Here is a 17,837-nt window from a genome sequence, read left to right as displayed (position 1 = left end):
CCAGACACATCATGCCACGCGGACTCACCGTGCTGCACAGGCAGACTCACCGTGCCCCATGGACTCACCGTGCCGCACAGGCAGACTCACTGTGCCCCATGGACTCACTGTGCCGCACAGGTGGACTCACCGTGCCCCACGGACTCACCGTGCCGCACAGGCGGACTCACCGTGCCCCACGGACTCACCGTGCCGCACAGGTGGACTCACCGTGCCGCACAGGCGGACTCACCGTGCTGCAGAGGCGGACTCACCGTGCCCCACGGACTCATCGTGCCGCACAGGCAGACTCACCATGCCCCACGGACTCACCGTGCTGCGAGTTACTGTTAAACAGCCCCCAGCCTCAGCTTCTAAAGCACATAGAAGAAGAGTTTTATTTAACTTGACCAGGCGTGGCACAGTGGATAGAGCATTGACCTAGGATGCTGATGACCTAGAGGGTCAAAACCCTGAGGTCGCCGGCTAAAGCACGGGCTCATCCGACTTGAGCACCGGCTCACCAGCTTGAGCATGGGGTCGCTGGCTTGAGCGTGGGATCATAAACATGACCCCATGGTCACTGGCTTAAGCCTAAAGGACACTGCTTTAAGTCCAAGGTTTCAGCAAGGGGTCACTGGCTCGGCAGGAGCCCCCTTGGTCAAGGCACATATAAGAAAGCAACCAATGAACAACTAAGGTGCTATAACTGAGTTGTTGATTCTCATCTCTCCCTTCCTGTCTGTCTGTCCCTCTCTCTCCCTTCCTCCCTTTATCCTCTCTAAAAAAAAATTATTAAAAAATTAAGTATTAGTTATGTTAGTAAAGCACAGTGAACATGAAAAAGAACTGGGTAGGTAAGTACACAGCATTCTGCTCTGTACCCAAGTAGCCACTGAGTGGTTCTCTGAATCCACAACGCCCCCACCACGTAGCTAAATGCAGTACAGTGACTGCCATGTTAGTGAACCAAGAGAAACAGGCTGAGGAAGAAGACCAAGAGCCCCCTGGGAGTTTCCTTAGAGAACCTGAACATGCAGAACTGAACCAACAAAAGCCACCTGCCACATCACAAAGGACCAAAAGTACCACCGGGCACAGCGTTCCACCAGCGAGCCGCCCTAACGAGAGAGGCGCACACACCCAGCTCTGTGCTCCTGCTGCCGGCCTGACCTGCCCCCACCATGAGACTGGGAAGGACGTCTGAGCACTGAGGACCTTCCCCCACGAGTTAACCGTGACTGAGTCACTGTCACAGGAAATGGGGATGGAGGGGTAGTCCACAAGAAGTCTAAAAGAGCAGAGCTTGAGTTTTCAGAGACGGAGACAACTGTACAAAGGCGTCCCCTCTCCGTCGGAGTCAGAGGGAGAGCCACACACCGTCCATGCGTGCCCGACGTCACTGTGAGCAGCACAGAAATGGTTCACGACGCAGTCCCCGCGCTACGCCTCCCCACGACCGGAGTGTTTTCAAGAGGCCTCGGCAGAATGAACATGCAGCCAACGCAGGGGCGTGGATTCCCGGGGACGCCCCCTGAGCAATTCACAGAGGGCCCGGCGGTGCCCCCCCCAAATGCTCACCAAAAAGCCATGTCTTGGGTGGGTTTCACAGGTCGCCAGCACATGCAGGAACATCCGGACTGACTCGTGGTGGGATCTCAATATGTAATTCTCCAATGATGGCCTGACCTTGTGGTGACAGCATCCTACAGACCCCTCTCTGACTCCTGTCACAGGCGGGGGCGGAGGGGTTACTGATTTCTGTTAAAAAGGGAAGTGCCACCTAATTCGAGCTGAGGTCACCTGTGTTCGGAAATCCTTGAATTCAGCATTCAGTGAGCTGTTATCTCTTTCCTACACTGCCACAGCGTTGTGAGATGACTACTTGACATTCTAAACATACAGGTTCTATTAAGAGGGAGAAGCCACTAGTAAACAGTGAACCAACGGCCAAGCATTTTGTCAATGGCATATGAAGAAAAGGCTTTTTTGATACAAGATGGTGATGGAGTAGGCAGACATACCAACTTCCACCTCCCAGAAACAAAGTGGATTACAAACTAATTTTAAGAACCATCATCTGGAAAAACCAACTCTGGACTAAACTAAGGGGACTCTTAAACAAGAAACACTGAAGAAGCCACACCAAGACTGGTAGGAAAAGTGGAAACGCAGAGAGGGCTCCCCAGCTCCCCAAAGTGAACGGCAGCCGGTAAAGGCTTGTGTGGCGGGAAGTGAGTTTAGCAGAGAGAGGAGGGTCCTGAGTCCCAGGAACAAAGCCCCAGCTTGCAGCCCCAGAGCCTAGAAGAGGCATAGGGACAGTATTAGCTGGAAACAAGTCAGGATACTGTTTGTGAGAAAGAGACTGATTTCTCAGACCCAGGATTCTTCTTAAAGGGACAGCACAGAAAACCTCTCTCACAACCACTCTCCCGGGGCTCCAGGGGATGGGGAGAGAGGAGAGGACCAGAGTAGCAGGAAGAGAGGGTAATCTAGGAGGCAGAGGGAGAAACATTTTGAGAGACAGCCACTCTAACCCCTGGGACGAGTCACTCCCCAAATCTGAAGTGAATATTTCCCCTGGAAACCAACAAAGGGAAGCAGGACACCAGCCAAACAAGCTCTCCCGCGGCACTCAGAGCAGAGTCACTTAGAAAGAGGGAGCTTTCAGGACTACAGTAGCAAGTCTTATATAATTCTGGTTCCAAAACCAGGCAAAGACAACACAAAGAAAGAAAATTATAGGCCAATATCCCTGATGAATTTAGATGCTAAAATCCTCAACAAAATATTAGCAAATCAGATCCAGCAATATATGAAAAAAATCATACACCATGATCAAGTGGGAGTCTGCACGTCTATCCTATTGCAGGGTCTCTCCAAGAGAAAGCTAATTCTCACAGTAATAGTGCCAAAGAGACCTGCCTGAGCCCAATGGTAACTCAACTCAATGGGGGAAAAAAATGAGAAACGAAAACGCTAACCAGAAAGAGTACCCCTGAAGTAACACATTTTTAAACAACGCTCAGTGAGCTGGGTGTCTATGGACCAAAAGTCCAAGGTCTGCATGTGGAAGGCTCTCGGTCAGATCGGCTGAAACCAAGTCAGTGGTCTCCCAGTCCAGACGCCCCCACCAATAATAACGTCAAGTTATTTTCCTACACTGCAGAGAGCGCTCATGGAGAGAATAAGCCAAGAGACGCACAGACCACCCGTCAGGCAGACCCTGTCTGAATTCCCACATGACAAGTCACCAACACGAACCACTGAGAAACCTAAGACCTGGCCCTCCAGCCACATTCTCGCTCAGAAACATAAAAAGGACAGGACACATTTAAACCAGCACGTGTCCATCTGCCTCATGGAAATCCACTTACGAGTGCTGGCAAGGCACCCCCTTCGCTGTACGCTGTGACTCCGCGACTTTGGCTGCTGCCCCTGGGCCAGCAAGTGGGCGGAGGGAAGCTTGCTCAGGAGGGCGTCCCTTCTGACCAACATGTCCTTGGGCCCCAGAGTGGGCCTGCGGACTCCGGAGGGCGCCCACCACCCACTAGCCTGCACTGGGTCTGACAACACATATCTTCCAGGGCGAAAACGCCCCCCCCCATGGACAGCTTTGACCATGGTTAACGGCGTCTTTTGGGAACACCTGTCCTTCCAGTTTGGGGTCGAGGACACTCTTAGCTGTAAAAGCACTTTGTTCCCCACACCTTTCCACCATCCAGAGGTGCTCCCATGGAAACCACGTCTGACAAGTCACTGTGGCTCTCTGGTTTTCCTTGGTACCTGCATCGCACGCACCGTCCACGCCTCCAGAAGACACCTGCTAAGGGTGGGGACACGGATGGCACTTGTCAAACACCAAGTGGCTATACTACTTTTGTCCTGAGGACATCTCTTAGCTGGCCACTTCCTATCCAAACTACGTCTCTACTCACCATGCTTAACTTACTCAATTAAGTATGCATCTGCGTGCATCCCCACAGTTTCCCCCTGAATTCTCCCATATCATTTTTCTCTTTTAATTTCTAAAGAAGGGACCTTTGCCCTTGACGCTCAGTAATATTATGCCCAAGCTACTGCAAAGTTCTGAGTGCATCAGAAAGGTTACACCCTTCATTTGAATTGAAGACTTCCCGGGGAGCAGCGCTCTGACACTCTGACCCAGAAACCCGAGGTGCACGCGGCGTGGACTCGGGGGTGAGGAGGAGGCCTGGCCCGTCTTCCGGGGGACCCATCAGACCCTCAGCCTTGAAAAGATTCTGCAAAGAGCCTGGAGAGGTTTGGACAAAGAACGTAGCACCTTTCACATCATCGTATCCATGCGTCCCTAGCCTACGTGAGATTACTTGTAAATCCCGGTAAGAAAGACCTCACGCATGTTCTTCTATCTGGCACTACCCCATGCTGTTACCTTTAATATTTTTTATTTTCCTTCTGAAATCTATAATGCTGCAAAACTGGAGGCTAGCTGCACGTCGGGAAATGCAGGTCATTTGTTACTTTATTACAGTTCTACTAACAAACTCTTTATGTTCTTCTAGTCAGATGGTTCCAGGCTTGGTGGCCACCCTGCAGAATGATTACAGAAGATCTATTTTTTTTCATTCTTAAAAGGTTAGTCTGCAAGGCCCTAAGGGAAGAGACAAGGGTCATTTGGGCAGGACTTTCAGACTAGTCGTCTCTAAGCATGCATCAGTCAGTCAGTCAACACATGCCTTTGTGGAAAGGGGCTCTGAGACCAGTCTTCATTCCTGAGAACATCTGATGTCTCCGAGACGCCGCCCGAGAGCCAAGTCCTCTGTTTCAAATGGAAACACTCACTGAACACATCACGGAACCCTCGGGTGCAGCACCCACAAAACGCCACGAACCCACCAGCAGAACTCACTCCTCGCGTATCTCTCCCTCCCCACTGCCAGGGGAGGCTCCCTGTTCCATCGAGGGCCAGCATGCAGTGGGGCGGCCATCACCATCCCTCGGTAGATGACACCCCAGGAAGAGACGCAGAGTGAACACCTCAGACAACAAAATAAGACCCAAGGAGTCTCAGCGGGCTCAGAGAACGAAGTCCAAAAGATCGTTTTTGGAAGAGAGAAAATCAGGGGACAGTGTAGATCCGCGATACAAAGGCCAGCTGCTCACAGGGTCAAGGAGGAGCTGGTGCAGCTAGGGTGGATAGCACACCTAAAAAGGGGGGCTCCTGCTGCACCTGGTGACCTGTTCCCACGACAGCGACCGGGGTAGAGACTCCCTAACGAGAACTTTATACCCTGGGCCCCTCTCAGACAGTCACACCACACCCAGGCTAGGGCTTTCCTCCCGGTAGGTACCTTGAGAGCCTCATAAACTAACAAACTTCCACACAAGGAGAGAGGGACCAGCAAAGGCCCTGGAGGCCGGCAGGTACCTGTGCAGGGTGGGGTGCTTGGGCAGGAGCTGGACCCAGGAAAGTACGACGGTCATGATGGGAGACAACGCATCGTGGTGGGCACGGGCTCCGGCGGGTTCTGAACGGCCCCCACATTGAGATCGGGACTGACCCAGATGGACTCAGCAGAGGACAGACCCCTCCAGGGGGGGAGGCAGGTCCCCACCTCACCAGGTGGTCACTCATACTATGGGGCCATGTCATGGGAACACCACCGCTGAGTGTCTCAGACAAGCTGACTTAGTGCCGCCCTAAGCTCCCCAGAAGCTATGATTTCCATACCTGTACTCCATCTAGAATAGCCAGAAAGCTTCAAACCCTTCCCCTGAGCAACCCCCACCAGCAAACAAAACACCACAGACTGGCGGACGACGTCCTAACACTTCCAATACGGACGTTAGACGGGTGACACTCCATGGGGAGCTCAGATGCTATAAGGACCGCCGAGCACTTGTCATATTTAAAAAATAAATATTTAACCTCTTTAAAAAGAACAAGGAAAGTATAGCAGGCGACTTTGTATTTCTGTCATCTGAAATTCTTAAAATTTTCATTTCATACTCATTTCTTCTTTGGGGGGATGTGGAGACAAGAAGCAGGCGCAGGCCACTCGGGGCGTGGAAGTGTAGGGAGACACTCACAAGGCCTGATGTGGCCGGAGTCGGTCTGGGCCACTTCCGCAGCCGCCGGGGGAAAACTCACTCCCTCGCAGGTCCAGTGCCGAGGTGGATGGAGGTCGTGCAAACACCAAGCGGACATGTCACTCACTTGCTGGAGGCAGCAGCCGCGGGAAAGGGCTGGACAGGAGGGTGGCAAGGGGCATGGACATCCACAGACTCTCGCCTGTCACCCACGTACAAGAAAACCCTTCCCTATAGAACTGAGGCCCGCGTCAGATTCAAAAAAGGCCAACCTGGATACTCTCACCCCATTTCATAGCAAATAAGCTAGGACAGATGGAGACGCTGACGTAACTGGCTCAAAACAGGCCTGTGAGCACCCTAAGCTGTGTCGCTGCGCGTCTCTGCCCACCACGGGGCACGTGCCAGTGACACTGTGCACACAGCACTCTGCCAGGAGAAGGGAAGTGACCCACCGGGTCTCACAGCATCTCTGGAACCATTGGCCCAAAGCCTCGCAACAAGTCTGGGCATCCGGGCACTTAGCCTCATCCCGGGCAGGTCACAAGAAGTGCTGGCTCTGAGCAGACCCACCGGGCTGGGCACTCTTGGGCCAGGAGCCCAGGCCAGCCTGGACTCAGGGCCCCACCAGTCAGCCACCAAGACTCCACAACACCTGCGTGTCCTGCTAGTCAGGACACACCCAGCTTTTTCCCTCAGGGTCGACATGAACCAAATGCACCACTTATCAGACCAAAGTGGCAGAATTCACGGCCACAGGAGAAAGGCAGGACTTCAGTCCCGCACGTGACTGCCTGGTCCCCTCACCCGGTGGATACAGGGTGCCTCTGGGCAGGCACAACTTCCCCAACCCTGAACCACATGCCCCCAGAGCGCTTCCAGCTTCCTGGACGTTGAGGGATTGGCTCTCAAAGGGCACAGCAAGTGCAGACCTGCGTTAAGACAGTACGAGTGCGTGACATCCGATTCTGTCCAGAACCCGCGAGGACCGCCTGGGTATGAACGTTGAGACAGAACCCCATAGGGGTCTGTCCATCGGGGCTGTCGTGAGTCGGAAATACTCAGATTTCCAGTGTGTCGGGCATAAACGGAGAGAGCTACTTCCATGTACGATCACGGGCATGGTACCCCGCGGAGCGTGTGCACACCTGCTGGCAGGTCCAGGTTATTATCCCTTTCGGTATCAATACCAAGGCACCAGAAGGAAAGGAGATCACCGCGGAGGTGCAGTTTCCCAGAACCAGAAAGAGTTCATTCTCCAAACTTTTCTGGTATGTTCACAGTCTACCAGGCTTGGCTTACTGATGCTAGAGTGCTGAGATCTACATATATATACACATATATATGTACACATATGACTTAGATACATAAGTACATGTGTATTTACATATATGAGTTACGGATAAGAAGAAAACAACAAGGGATGGTGCACACTGTCTACCAAGACTCAGAAACAACCAGGAAGCGGAGGCCCCCACCACCTCCTCCTGTCCATGGCGGTATAGAGACAGAAACGGGGGGGGGGGGGAGCCTGAGTGAATGTCCCAGAGGGCAGCCCCCAGGCCCCCAGGCCCCCGCCACCTCCTGTCCACGGCGGTATGGAGACAGAAACGGGGGGGGGGCCTGAGTGAACGTCCCAGAGGGCAGCCCCCAGGCCCCCAGGCCCCCACCTCCTCCTGTCCACTGCGGTATGGAGACAGAAACGGGGGGGGGGGGGCCTGAGTGAACGTCCCAGAGGGCAGCCCCCAGGCCCCCAGCTCCTCCTCCTCCTGTCCACGGCGGTATGGAGACAGAAACGGGGGGGGGGGGGGGGGCCTGAGTGAACGTCCCAGAGGGCAGCCCCCAGGCCCCCGCCACCTCCTGTCCACGGCAGTATGGAGACAGAAACGGGGGGGGGGGGCCCTGAGTGAATGTCCCAGAGGGCAGCCCCCAGGCCCCCAGGCCCCCGCCTCCTCCTCCTGTCCACAGCGGTATGGAGACAGAAACGGGAAGGGGCCTGAGTGAACGTCCCAGAGGGCAGCCCCCAGGCCGCAGGTGGGGCGCCCCGTCAGCAGGAGTGGGGGACCCAAGCGGGGGCCACATTTGGGGCAGGCAGGCTGGCGGGTAGGGTGGGGCAGCCCGCACGGCTTACCTCTGTGCTCCAGCGCCGGGCCGCTGGCCCCCCAGCTCTGGTAGAGGGTCGCAAAGTCCTTTGGAATGTAGGTCTTAAAGATATTGAGGATGTCCAGGCGCTTCTCGTGGCCCTCAGAGGCAGGCTCCTGCTTCACGGCTGGAGGGACGGGCGGAGCGGGCAAGGCAGTGTTCCCTCTGGTGCCCAGGCCAGCCTTGGAGGGGGGCTCTTGGGGAGGTAGCAGGGGGCCCCTGTCACCTTTCACATGCGGCTGACCCTGAGGCTGGGGGCTCGATTTGGCTTTCAGTGGGTCCAGGGCACTGTGCTTATTATTAGTTGGGGGGCCCAGGCCTGCCCCAGTCTGGGGGATGGCATACTTGTCCCCTGGCCTGCTGGGAGCCGGGGGCTGGGAGCCCGCCCGGGCAATGACAGTGGACGTGGGGGTGGCACTTCTGCTGAACCCACCACCTGCCACCAGCCCCTGTCTGGGGCCAGCCTCCTGCTTGGGCCTCGGTGCTGGCAGCTGCGAAGGGCGGTGGCCAGGTTTGGTCTGTCGAGGTCTCTCAGGGCCGGCTGTCCAGAACACACAGGGCCCCCCAGGGTGGCTGTCCCTGCTCTTAGAAATGCCAGCAGCCTTCGTGGTCCCTCCCAGGGGCAAGGAGCTGCCTTTGGACCCCAGAGCCCCACCCGGCACCTGGGTGCGCGTGAACCGAGCAATGGGCAGGGGCTGGCACTCTTTGCCTCCAAGCGCAGGCGGGGGACCTGTGCGTCCACTCCGAACCAGGAACACCAAGTTGTTTCTGAGGCTCTTGTAACCGTTGGGCTGCGTCCACGGGGGGGCCATGGAGCTGCAGCTGACCCGGTGCCATATCTGCTTGTGCATCCACAGGACCTCGGGGTAGTAGGTCTCATGGCTGCAGTAGGGACATGGGTGCACGGCCAGAGCGGCCCGCAGCGAGGCGGCCAGCTCCCGATGGCTAGGGTCGTCCCGGGTAGACCTTTCACTGAGGTCCAGGGGGCTCAGGTCGGGAGCTGGTGACCTTTTGCTGCCCCCAGAGGGCTCCTGATTGTGCAAATCACCCAACTTCTCTTTCAGGCGGCCGGCTGGGCCCTCGGACGAGAGCTGCAGGGCTGCTCCTTCCGGAAACATCTGATCCGCATTTGGGGGGAGGTCTGCCGCATCCCTGGAGCCGGCGACCTCCTGCTTGGGGTGACACACTGGCCTCTTCAAGTCCACAGAGCAGCGAGCAGGCTCGGGTCTCCGGGAGGAGTCTCTGCCATGGCCCCCCCACGTGGACACAGTGGCTGAGGCTTCCGCGCGGGGCCCGCAGAGGGCGTCTTGTTCGGACGGGGTATTTCCAGGGCTGCGACTCCGGTCTCCATTGGGGAGCACGGTCGGAGCCACGTCTTCGGAAAAGCAGCAGCCGTGTGGCTTTGCTCCTGAGGATCAAATGTAAAACGGGAGTTACCATCTCTCATTGGAACAGAACAGGCACAGATGCCCACCAGGTGCCGGGCGGCGGAGAGGGGCGCCCATGGGCAGCCAGAGGTCCCCGCCCTGGCCGGCTCCCCACAGTGCCCCAGGAGGAGGTGGCCCAGGTGACGGGCAGTCCTGACAACCTGTCACGACACAGTCACGAGTTAACAGAGGGTGATCCGTTCCATCAGACACTAGGAAAAACACCTCTCTCCAACAACACAAGGGTTCCCAGGGCTTGCAAAGGACTTGCTAATGCAGGTGCACTGGGGGCTACTATGGGGCCTCACACTCACCCTTGACTAGTTTAAGGTAACAAGACTCAGAGAGGCCGATAAGCAGGCCATGGCCACACAAAGCAGGGCAAGAAAACAGCTTCCTCCGCCCAAGGGACCCTCGCTGCCTCAGGAACCACGACAGGTGGATGCGGCCCGATCCCGAAAGGGTCATGAGGACTCGCTCTTGGACAGCCCGATGTCCAAGGCCAAACCCTCGACACTGACAGGTTCCTGTGGAGGTGTGAAGGGAAGGGGCGCGTCATTCATTCCCTCCTTCTGGGGGATGGAGTCTCACTCCAGCTTTCCACACCTGCAGGGTCCTGCCCAGGCACACACGGACTGACGGCCTCCTTGGGAGGGCTTCACGTGACCCGACCTGGCCTCTCTCCCCAGGTGGACGCTCCGTGCTGGTGAGAGCACACCAAGCGTGGGCCTGCCCCACCTCAGGCCCGGGGTTTTCCACCCCCTGCTGTGAAGTCAGACTAGAGGATCAATCACCAAGGATACAGCTCACAACAAGGAGGGGATATTTCCAAATAAAGATGAAGCTATAAAATATCCCCTCCTTGTTGTGAGCCGTATAGATGCCACAGCACAGGAGAAACCCTCCCGTTTCACGTCTGCACCAGGGGCTTTGGGTTTGTTAAACTCTAGAAGTCAAAACGTGGAAGGGTCTATAGGAAACATACCTGGGTCCCTCACACCTTCATTCTTCCTGCCCCCCCCCCCCCGGGAAGAACGTCATCCTGTGACTGCCACCCTGCAGGGATGGGTTCAAGAGGCACAGGGTCCCTCACACCTTCATTCTTCCTGCCCCCCCCCCCGGGAAGAACGTCATCCTGTAACTACCACCCTGCAGGGATGGGTTCAAGAGGCACAGGGTCCCTCACACCTTCGTTCTTCCTGCCCCCCCCCCGGGAAGAACGTCATCCTGTGACTACCACCCTGCAGGGATGGGTTCAAGAGGCACAGGGTCCCTCACACCTTCATTCTTCCTGCCCCCCCCCCGGGAAGAACGTCATCCTGTGACTGCCACCCTGCAGGGATGGGTTCAAGAGGCACAGGGTCCCTCACACCTTCATTCTTCCTGCCCCCCCCCGGGAAGAACGTCATCCTGTGACTGCCACCCTGCAGGGATGGGTTCAAGAGGCACAGGGTCCCTCACACCTTCGTTCTTCCTGCCCCCCCCCCGGGAAGAACGTCATCCTGTGACTGCCACCCTGCAGGTTCAAGAGGCACAGGGTCCCTCACACCTTCATTCTTCCTGCCCCCCCCCCGGGAAGAACGTCATCCTGTGACTGCCACCCTGCAGGGATGGGTTCAAGAGGCACAGGGTCCCTCACACCTTCATTCTTCCTGCCCCCCCCCCCGGGAAGAACGTCATCCTGTGACTGCCACCCTGCAGGGATGGGTTCAAGAGGCACAGGGTCCCTCACACCTTCGTTCTTCCTGCCCCCCCCCCGGGAAGAACGTCATCCTGTGACTGCCACCCTGCAGGGATGGGTTCAAGAGGCACAGGGTCCCTCACACCTTCATTCTTCCTGCCCCCCCCCGGGAAGAACGTCATCCTGTGACTGCCACCCTGCAGGGATGGGTTCAAGAGGCACAGGGTCCCTCACACCTTCATTCTTCCTGCCCCCCCCCCAGGGAAGAATGTCATCCTGTGACTGCCACCCTGCAGGGATGGGTTCAAGAGGCACAGGGTCCCTCACACCTTCATTCTTCCTGCCCCCCCCCCGGGAAGAATGTCATCCTGTGACTGCCACCCTGCAGGGATGGGTTCAAGAGGCACAGGGTCCCTCACACCTTCATTCTTCCTGCCCCCCCCCCGGGAAGAACGTCATCCTGTGAGTGCCACCCTGCAGGGATGGGTTCAAGAGGCACAGGCGCTCTCCTGTGAGACGGCCAAGTCCTGGCAGCTTTTAAATAAGACCATTTGGGGGATTTTAACGCTCTGGTGAAATGTAGGTATCTGTTTCTTCATTTAAGTATTTCTACATGTATTCCTGAGGCTGAGACTCAGGAGTCCTGCTCTACTGGGAAAAATCCTTGCCCTGCCTTGCCCTTGGGGGGGGAGGGGCAACATCCGCGGAGCTGCCTGACCAGGGACGAAGGCTCGCCCACAACCCCCAGGGATTCGGCGAGCCCCTCCCAAGCAATGTGAAAGGATGACGTCCCCGTACAAAACATGACTAGTGTGTGGTGACCAGCAGGAAGGCTGAGGAGCCAAGTCAGAGGAGGGATACGGATTCAACTCCCACGGACACCCAAGGGCTCACCGTGAAGCAGACAGTCAGGGGCGCCTGTCTGTCACAGGGGGAACCGGGGGCCACTCAGGAGGAGGAAGCCCCACTGATGGAAAGGGCATGTCACCTGGAACTAAAAGGGCAGCTGTCTTCCTGGCCTTCAAGTAATTCAGACTTGCCTGCTCATTGTGTCAAACTTGCTTTGCAATTTCCTAGACAGCAGCACCCAGCGCCGGGAACCTAGTGTTCCCACCCAAGTCCCCAAGCAAGCACCACGCTCCCCCAAATCATCATCAGACAGCACAGCTAAACTTCAGTGCCTCTGATGGGAGACACCAAGGACAGCAAAACGGACAGCAAAGGACAGACACCACGCAGAGTCCCCTTTGGGGCCGGGGCGGAGCATTACAATTTCTCAGGAAATTGCTAACAAGAGGCGAGACCACGCTGTTCCCTGGTGGCCAGCCACCTCCAGGAAGGCAGTCAGGAATGGGGACTGTTGATCATCTGAGATCATACAAGGGTGACAAGAAGGCAGAGGAGGACCTGTGAGCTTCCCAAAACCGGGCAGCCACGGTCCTCACAGCCTGGGGCCCTTCCTCACGGAGGTTCTCTGGTTCACGAATCGGTGAACTTGACCCTCAACAGCTGACTCTAGGTGAACTCAGAGCAGCTCCCCGGGGGGCCTGCCGCTGACCCACCGCTACCACAGGCCGGCAGCCCCTGAGCCACCGGAATGAGCCCCCGAGGGAGGGAGAGGAAAGGGCTGCCCCTCCTCACTGTCAGGTCTGCAGAGGCCGAGAGGGCAGCTGTCCTGCTGGGCCCGAGGGAGCAGGTCTCGGCCTCTGCTCTGGGTTCTTTGGTTCCACTTCTGATTTCATTCACGGGGGCCTTTCACCTGCAAGGTGGACTTCCCCCAAAACGAAGTGCCACCCCCACCCCCCCACACACACACACAGGGCAAAGCTGGGCTGGCCGACGCCCTCCCCTGCAGCCTACACAAGAGGCATCTACCCCCCTCTCTGCACGGTCCCCCAGCCGCGGTCCAGCCATCTTCACGAGTCACCAAGCCCCATGTGGACACGCAGCCACTTTGAGAAGCAGCACGCAACGAGTGCTCTGTCAGGTGTGCCCAGAAGGACGGCCCAGAGCACTGAGCATATCACTACGTGCTGAGGGGAGATCGTCGCCTTGGGTCTTGACCAGGAGGAGGCTACACACTGACCTCGTCGGGACAGGGGCCCAGGGCGGCCCCACAAGTCACCACAGGCACAGGGAGCCTTAGTGGAGGCCCAGCCGCCATCCGGATGCTGAAGCAGGTGACCAGCCTATGGGAAACATGCAGCAGGCATGTGTGACCCACACACACACACACACACACACACACGCAGTCATGTTTCCATGGCCTGCTCTCTCCTTGGCCCAGGTGATCGTGTACGTGATCCACACGTGCTCTTAGTTCCTCTAGTTCCAAGTAGGACCTTCCTGGGTGTGGTTTCCAAACCAGCACTGGCCAGCCCTGTGTCCCAAAGATATAGGGTCGGGGGTGCCAGTTCACTTTCACTGGGACTCCAACCGGCCCAGGAAGTTTTTTTTTTGGGGGGGAGAGTTAGGGGCTCTCTGAGTTTAGAATCCCTGGGGCAGCATCTCAAACACACAAGCACACCGCCGCCCCCCTGAAGCCCTGATATAGTCACTGTGGGCACTTGGCAGGAAAAAACCCATTCCCCTTTCACTGTTTAAAAAACTTTTATTGTGGTGAAACACACATAACCAAAACTTGACTGTTTTAACCATTGTTAGAGTTTACCTCTTACAATCCTGTTTTGTTCTTATATCCACTTCATTTTTCCCATTGATTTGAGGGAGAGGGAGAGGGAGAGGCCTCAATTCGCTGTTCCACTCAGTTGTTCTGTTGGGCTGCATACTCACTGATTGCTTCTCATACACACTCTGACCGTACCCCGGGATCTTGCCGGCGCTCGGGGACAATGCTTCATCCACTGCACCACCTTCCAGGGTGACTATATCCATTTTTAAAGCAGTTCATTCTTAGTGCATCTCTGGGCCTCTGTTTTGTCCCCTCAATTAAAAGACCACACAACTGAAAAGCAGGCCTATGTGCTGTTAACTCCTGCAGGAGACCAGCAGGGTCCAGGATGCAGCCGCTGGGAGCCAGCGACCCCAGGGCCGGCCCCTCGGGGAACACCACCCTGCCTGCGGCCCTGCTCCTAGGACTCAGAGGGACGTGGGGACTAGAACGGCCAGACAACCGAGAGAGACCCAGCAAGACACGCCAGCGTCCCTTCCCCTCGGTCCAGGACGCGTGGGGTTGGACACACATGTAAATAAGTGTCTTCTTCTTTCAGGCCTTTACCATGTAACAGACGTGGAGACATGCAGCTGGTTTGAGCGCAGCGTCTAGGGGCAGGTGAGCGCGCCCATGGCACGACGCTAGCCCCTTACAGCACTTCCCACCAGCGCCCGTGTGCAGGACTGTCACATCATGCTGAACGGCAAAGCAAGTAAGTACCTTGTAGACATGGTAACACGGCTCTAAACATATTTTGCACTTGACCTGCCAAGAAAGCATATTAGCTCGATTCTGTGTGTTCTAGTTTATAAACTAGGAACAGTTTCAAAATATTTTATCCCAGGTTCAGCTGGGGGGAGCGGGCCAGAGCTCTATGAAAGCCTCTCACTGTACAGTGTGAGTTCTTCCACTGGGGGGGCTACCACCACGGTCACTCACGGGACACCCTGACCATCAGGGAGACACGGTGGCATGTGAGTGGGAGGGCTACCACCGTGGTCACTCAGGGGACACCCTGACCATCGGGGAGACACGGTGGCATGTGAGTGGGAGGGCTACCACCGTGGTCACTCAGGGGACACCCTGACCATTGGGGAGACACGGTGGCATGTGAGTGGGAGGGCTACCACCGTGGTCACTCAGGGGACACCCTGACCATCGGGGAGACACGGTGGCATGTGAGTGGGAGGGCTACCACCGTGGTCACTCAGGGGACACCCTGACCATCGGGGAGACACGGTGGCATGTGAGTGGGAGGGCTACCACCGTGGTCACTCAGGGGACACCCTGACCATCGGGGAGACACGGTGGCATGTGAGTGGGAGGGCTACCACCGTGGTCACTCAGGGGACACCCTGACCATCGGGGAGACACGGTGGCATGTGAGTGGGAGGGCTACCACCGTGGTCACTCAGGGGACACCCTGACCATCGGGGAGACACGGTGGCATGTGAGTGGGAGGGCTACCACCGTGGTCACTCAGGGGACACCCTGACCATCGGGGAGACACGGTGGCATGTGAGTGGGAGGGCTACCACCGTGGTCACTCAGGGGACACCCTGACCATCGGGGAGACACGGTGGCATGTGAGTGGGAGGGCTACCACCACAGTCACTCAGGGGACACCCTGACCATCGGGGAGACACGGTGGCATGTGAGTGGGAGGGCTACCACCATGGTCACTCAGGGGACACCCTGACCATCGGGAAGACATGGTGGCATGTGAGTGGGAGGGCTACCACCACGGTCACTCAGGGGACAGACACCCTGACCATTGGGGAGACACGGTGGCATGTGAGTGGGAGGGCTACCACCACGGTCACTCAGGGGACAGACACCCTGACCATCGGGGAGACACGGTGACATGTGGGCGGGTTTACAACACCGAGATGACCGAGGAGCTGACCCAGGGCCCAGCCCCGGGTCCACAGGGAGAAAGGTCCCTGCAGGGCACTACAGCGCCGGTCCTCCCCTATCAGAGGAAAGAATGGAACTGGATGAGCTTGTCAGATCCAAGACTGACACTCTGCTGGGAGGGACAGCCCAAGCGTTCAGCAAAGAACAAAGATGCCAAGTTTTCAACAATAGGAAACAAAGGCTCAAAAACTAACAAAATAAGGGGAAAAAAGAAAGTATAAGAAGGAAAAGGTCCAACTTTAAGAGATGTGCTGTGAAAAAGAGCCTAGGCTCCCAGGGGACCACAAGCTCAGTGTGAGCTGCTACAGCCCAGGGGGTTTCCGATGGAGTGGAAGCATCCTGAGCCACAGCTAGCGAAGCAAGAATACAGATAAGCACATGGGGCCGGAAGAACCCAGACTTAGCTTGAGACACCAAGGGAAGACACATAAGATGGGGGGTCAGCATGTCCAGAACAGCCTGCAGGCGGTGGGCAAGAGACACTCTGGAAACCCAGTAATAAGAAGCACGACTGCAGAAATGTGGACGGTTCCTCCTAAAAGGGGGCTGGTGGGGGGATTGCAGCAAAACTCGACTTTCACTCAGTAGAAGATGGATGGATGGAGGGATGAGTGGGTGGATGGATGGTGGGTGGATGGATGGTGGGTGGGTGGGTGGGTGGGTGAGTAGGTGGATGGATGGTGGATGGATGAGTAGGTGGGTGGATGGTGGGTGGGTGAGTGGGTGGGTGGATGGAATGGGTGGGTGAGTAGGTGGGTGGATGGAATGGGTGGGTAGAGGGGTGGGTGGATGGGATGGGTGGGTGAGTGGGTGGATGGATGATGGATGGGTGGATGGATGGTGGGTGGATGGATGGATGGATAAATGGTTCATGGAAAACAGTCATCTGGCTGTACACCAGAGTCATTTGGGAAAAAAAAAAAATGAACCATCATTGGTTAAAAAATTTCCAAGGTCAGTGCCTAGACTAAGAACCAACCTTTGTGGGAGAGGCCTGCACACTCTATTGAAAGAAAGAAAGAAAGAAAGAAAGAAAGAAAGAAAGAAAGAAAGAAAGAAAGAAAGAGAGAGAAAGAAAGGAAAGAAAGGAAGGAAGGAAGGAAGGAAGGAAAGAAGGAAAGAAAGGAAAGAAAGGAAAGAAAGGAAAGAAAGGAAAGAAAGGAAAGAAAGGAAAGAAAGGAAAGAAAGGAAAGAAAGGAAAGAAAGGAAGAAAGAAAGAAAGAAAGAAAGAAAGAAAGAAACAAACAAACTCTGGGTGATTCCAATTGTAGCCAAGACTAAAGGGCACTGGGGTCCCTATAGGACAAACAGCTGGAAGTCACCAAGGCTGGGCGTCAGAGACTCTGACGTGGAGAAGGCACTATGGTAGACCCAGCGAGCCCGTGTCACTGAAAGGCAGAGGAAAAGCCGGACATCAACCCCCAGGAGTCGTGGGCTCGCCTGTCCACGTCGCTGCATGAGGTGGTCTCGTCCCCCTGGCTAAGGATCTGAGAGGGAGCAAAGGAGCCCACCCCACCAGGCGGCACCTACCGCCTTCACTACCCTCCTCTCTCCGGGCTCAGTTCACCGAGCACAAGGGCTTTGCTGACGGGCTGGAGGGATGTTAAGGTGGAAATACTTTTTTAAAAAACGTGCTTTGTCATTGCTCAATTTATAGCTTTCAAAATAGCCCGTGTGATTGCGCAGCGAGGAGCCCTGGGCAGCCATCAGTGCCCCCGGGGTGAGGGGCGCGCAGGGAGGGGCCAGTCTCCAGGTAGGAACCGGGGTTTTACAAGAAGAGCCTCATTCCTGCACGTCCCTACCACAGGCTGCCTCGTTCCCAACAGCAAGCCAGCACACACAGTGCATCCGCAGTTACTGCACGCGCATGGATGTTTGCCTCCTTTTTATGTTTATCCTAATTTTTACTGTTTCAGTTAAAACAAAAAAAAAAACAGAAAGGAAA

The 17,837-nt window shown here is 56.2% G+C and overlaps 1 protein-coding gene across 7 annotated transcripts in view; it reads right to left on the bottom strand.

Annotated features, from left to right (window-relative positions):
• ZNF516 (zinc finger protein 516) overlaps positions 1–17,837 on the bottom strand; it is a 101,744-nt gene that overhangs the window by 9,327 nt on the left and 74,580 nt on the right. For all 7 annotated transcript variants that reach the window (XM_066246224.1, XM_066246228.1, XM_066246225.1 and 4 more), the window contains exon 3: positions 8,183–9,601. In XM_066246224.1, the coding sequence (XP_066102321.1) occupies positions 8,183–9,601 (1,419 nt within the window). The remainder of the gene's footprint in view (positions 1–8,182; positions 9,602–17,837) is intronic.

This window comes from Saccopteryx bilineata, chromosome 11 (genome assembly GCF_036850765.1).
Source record: "Saccopteryx bilineata isolate mSacBil1 chromosome 11, mSacBil1_pri_phased_curated, whole genome shotgun sequence".
Lineage (NCBI taxonomy): Eukaryota > Metazoa > Chordata > Mammalia > Chiroptera > Emballonuridae > Saccopteryx > Saccopteryx bilineata.
This window is presented reverse-complemented; position numbering and strand designations above follow the sequence as displayed.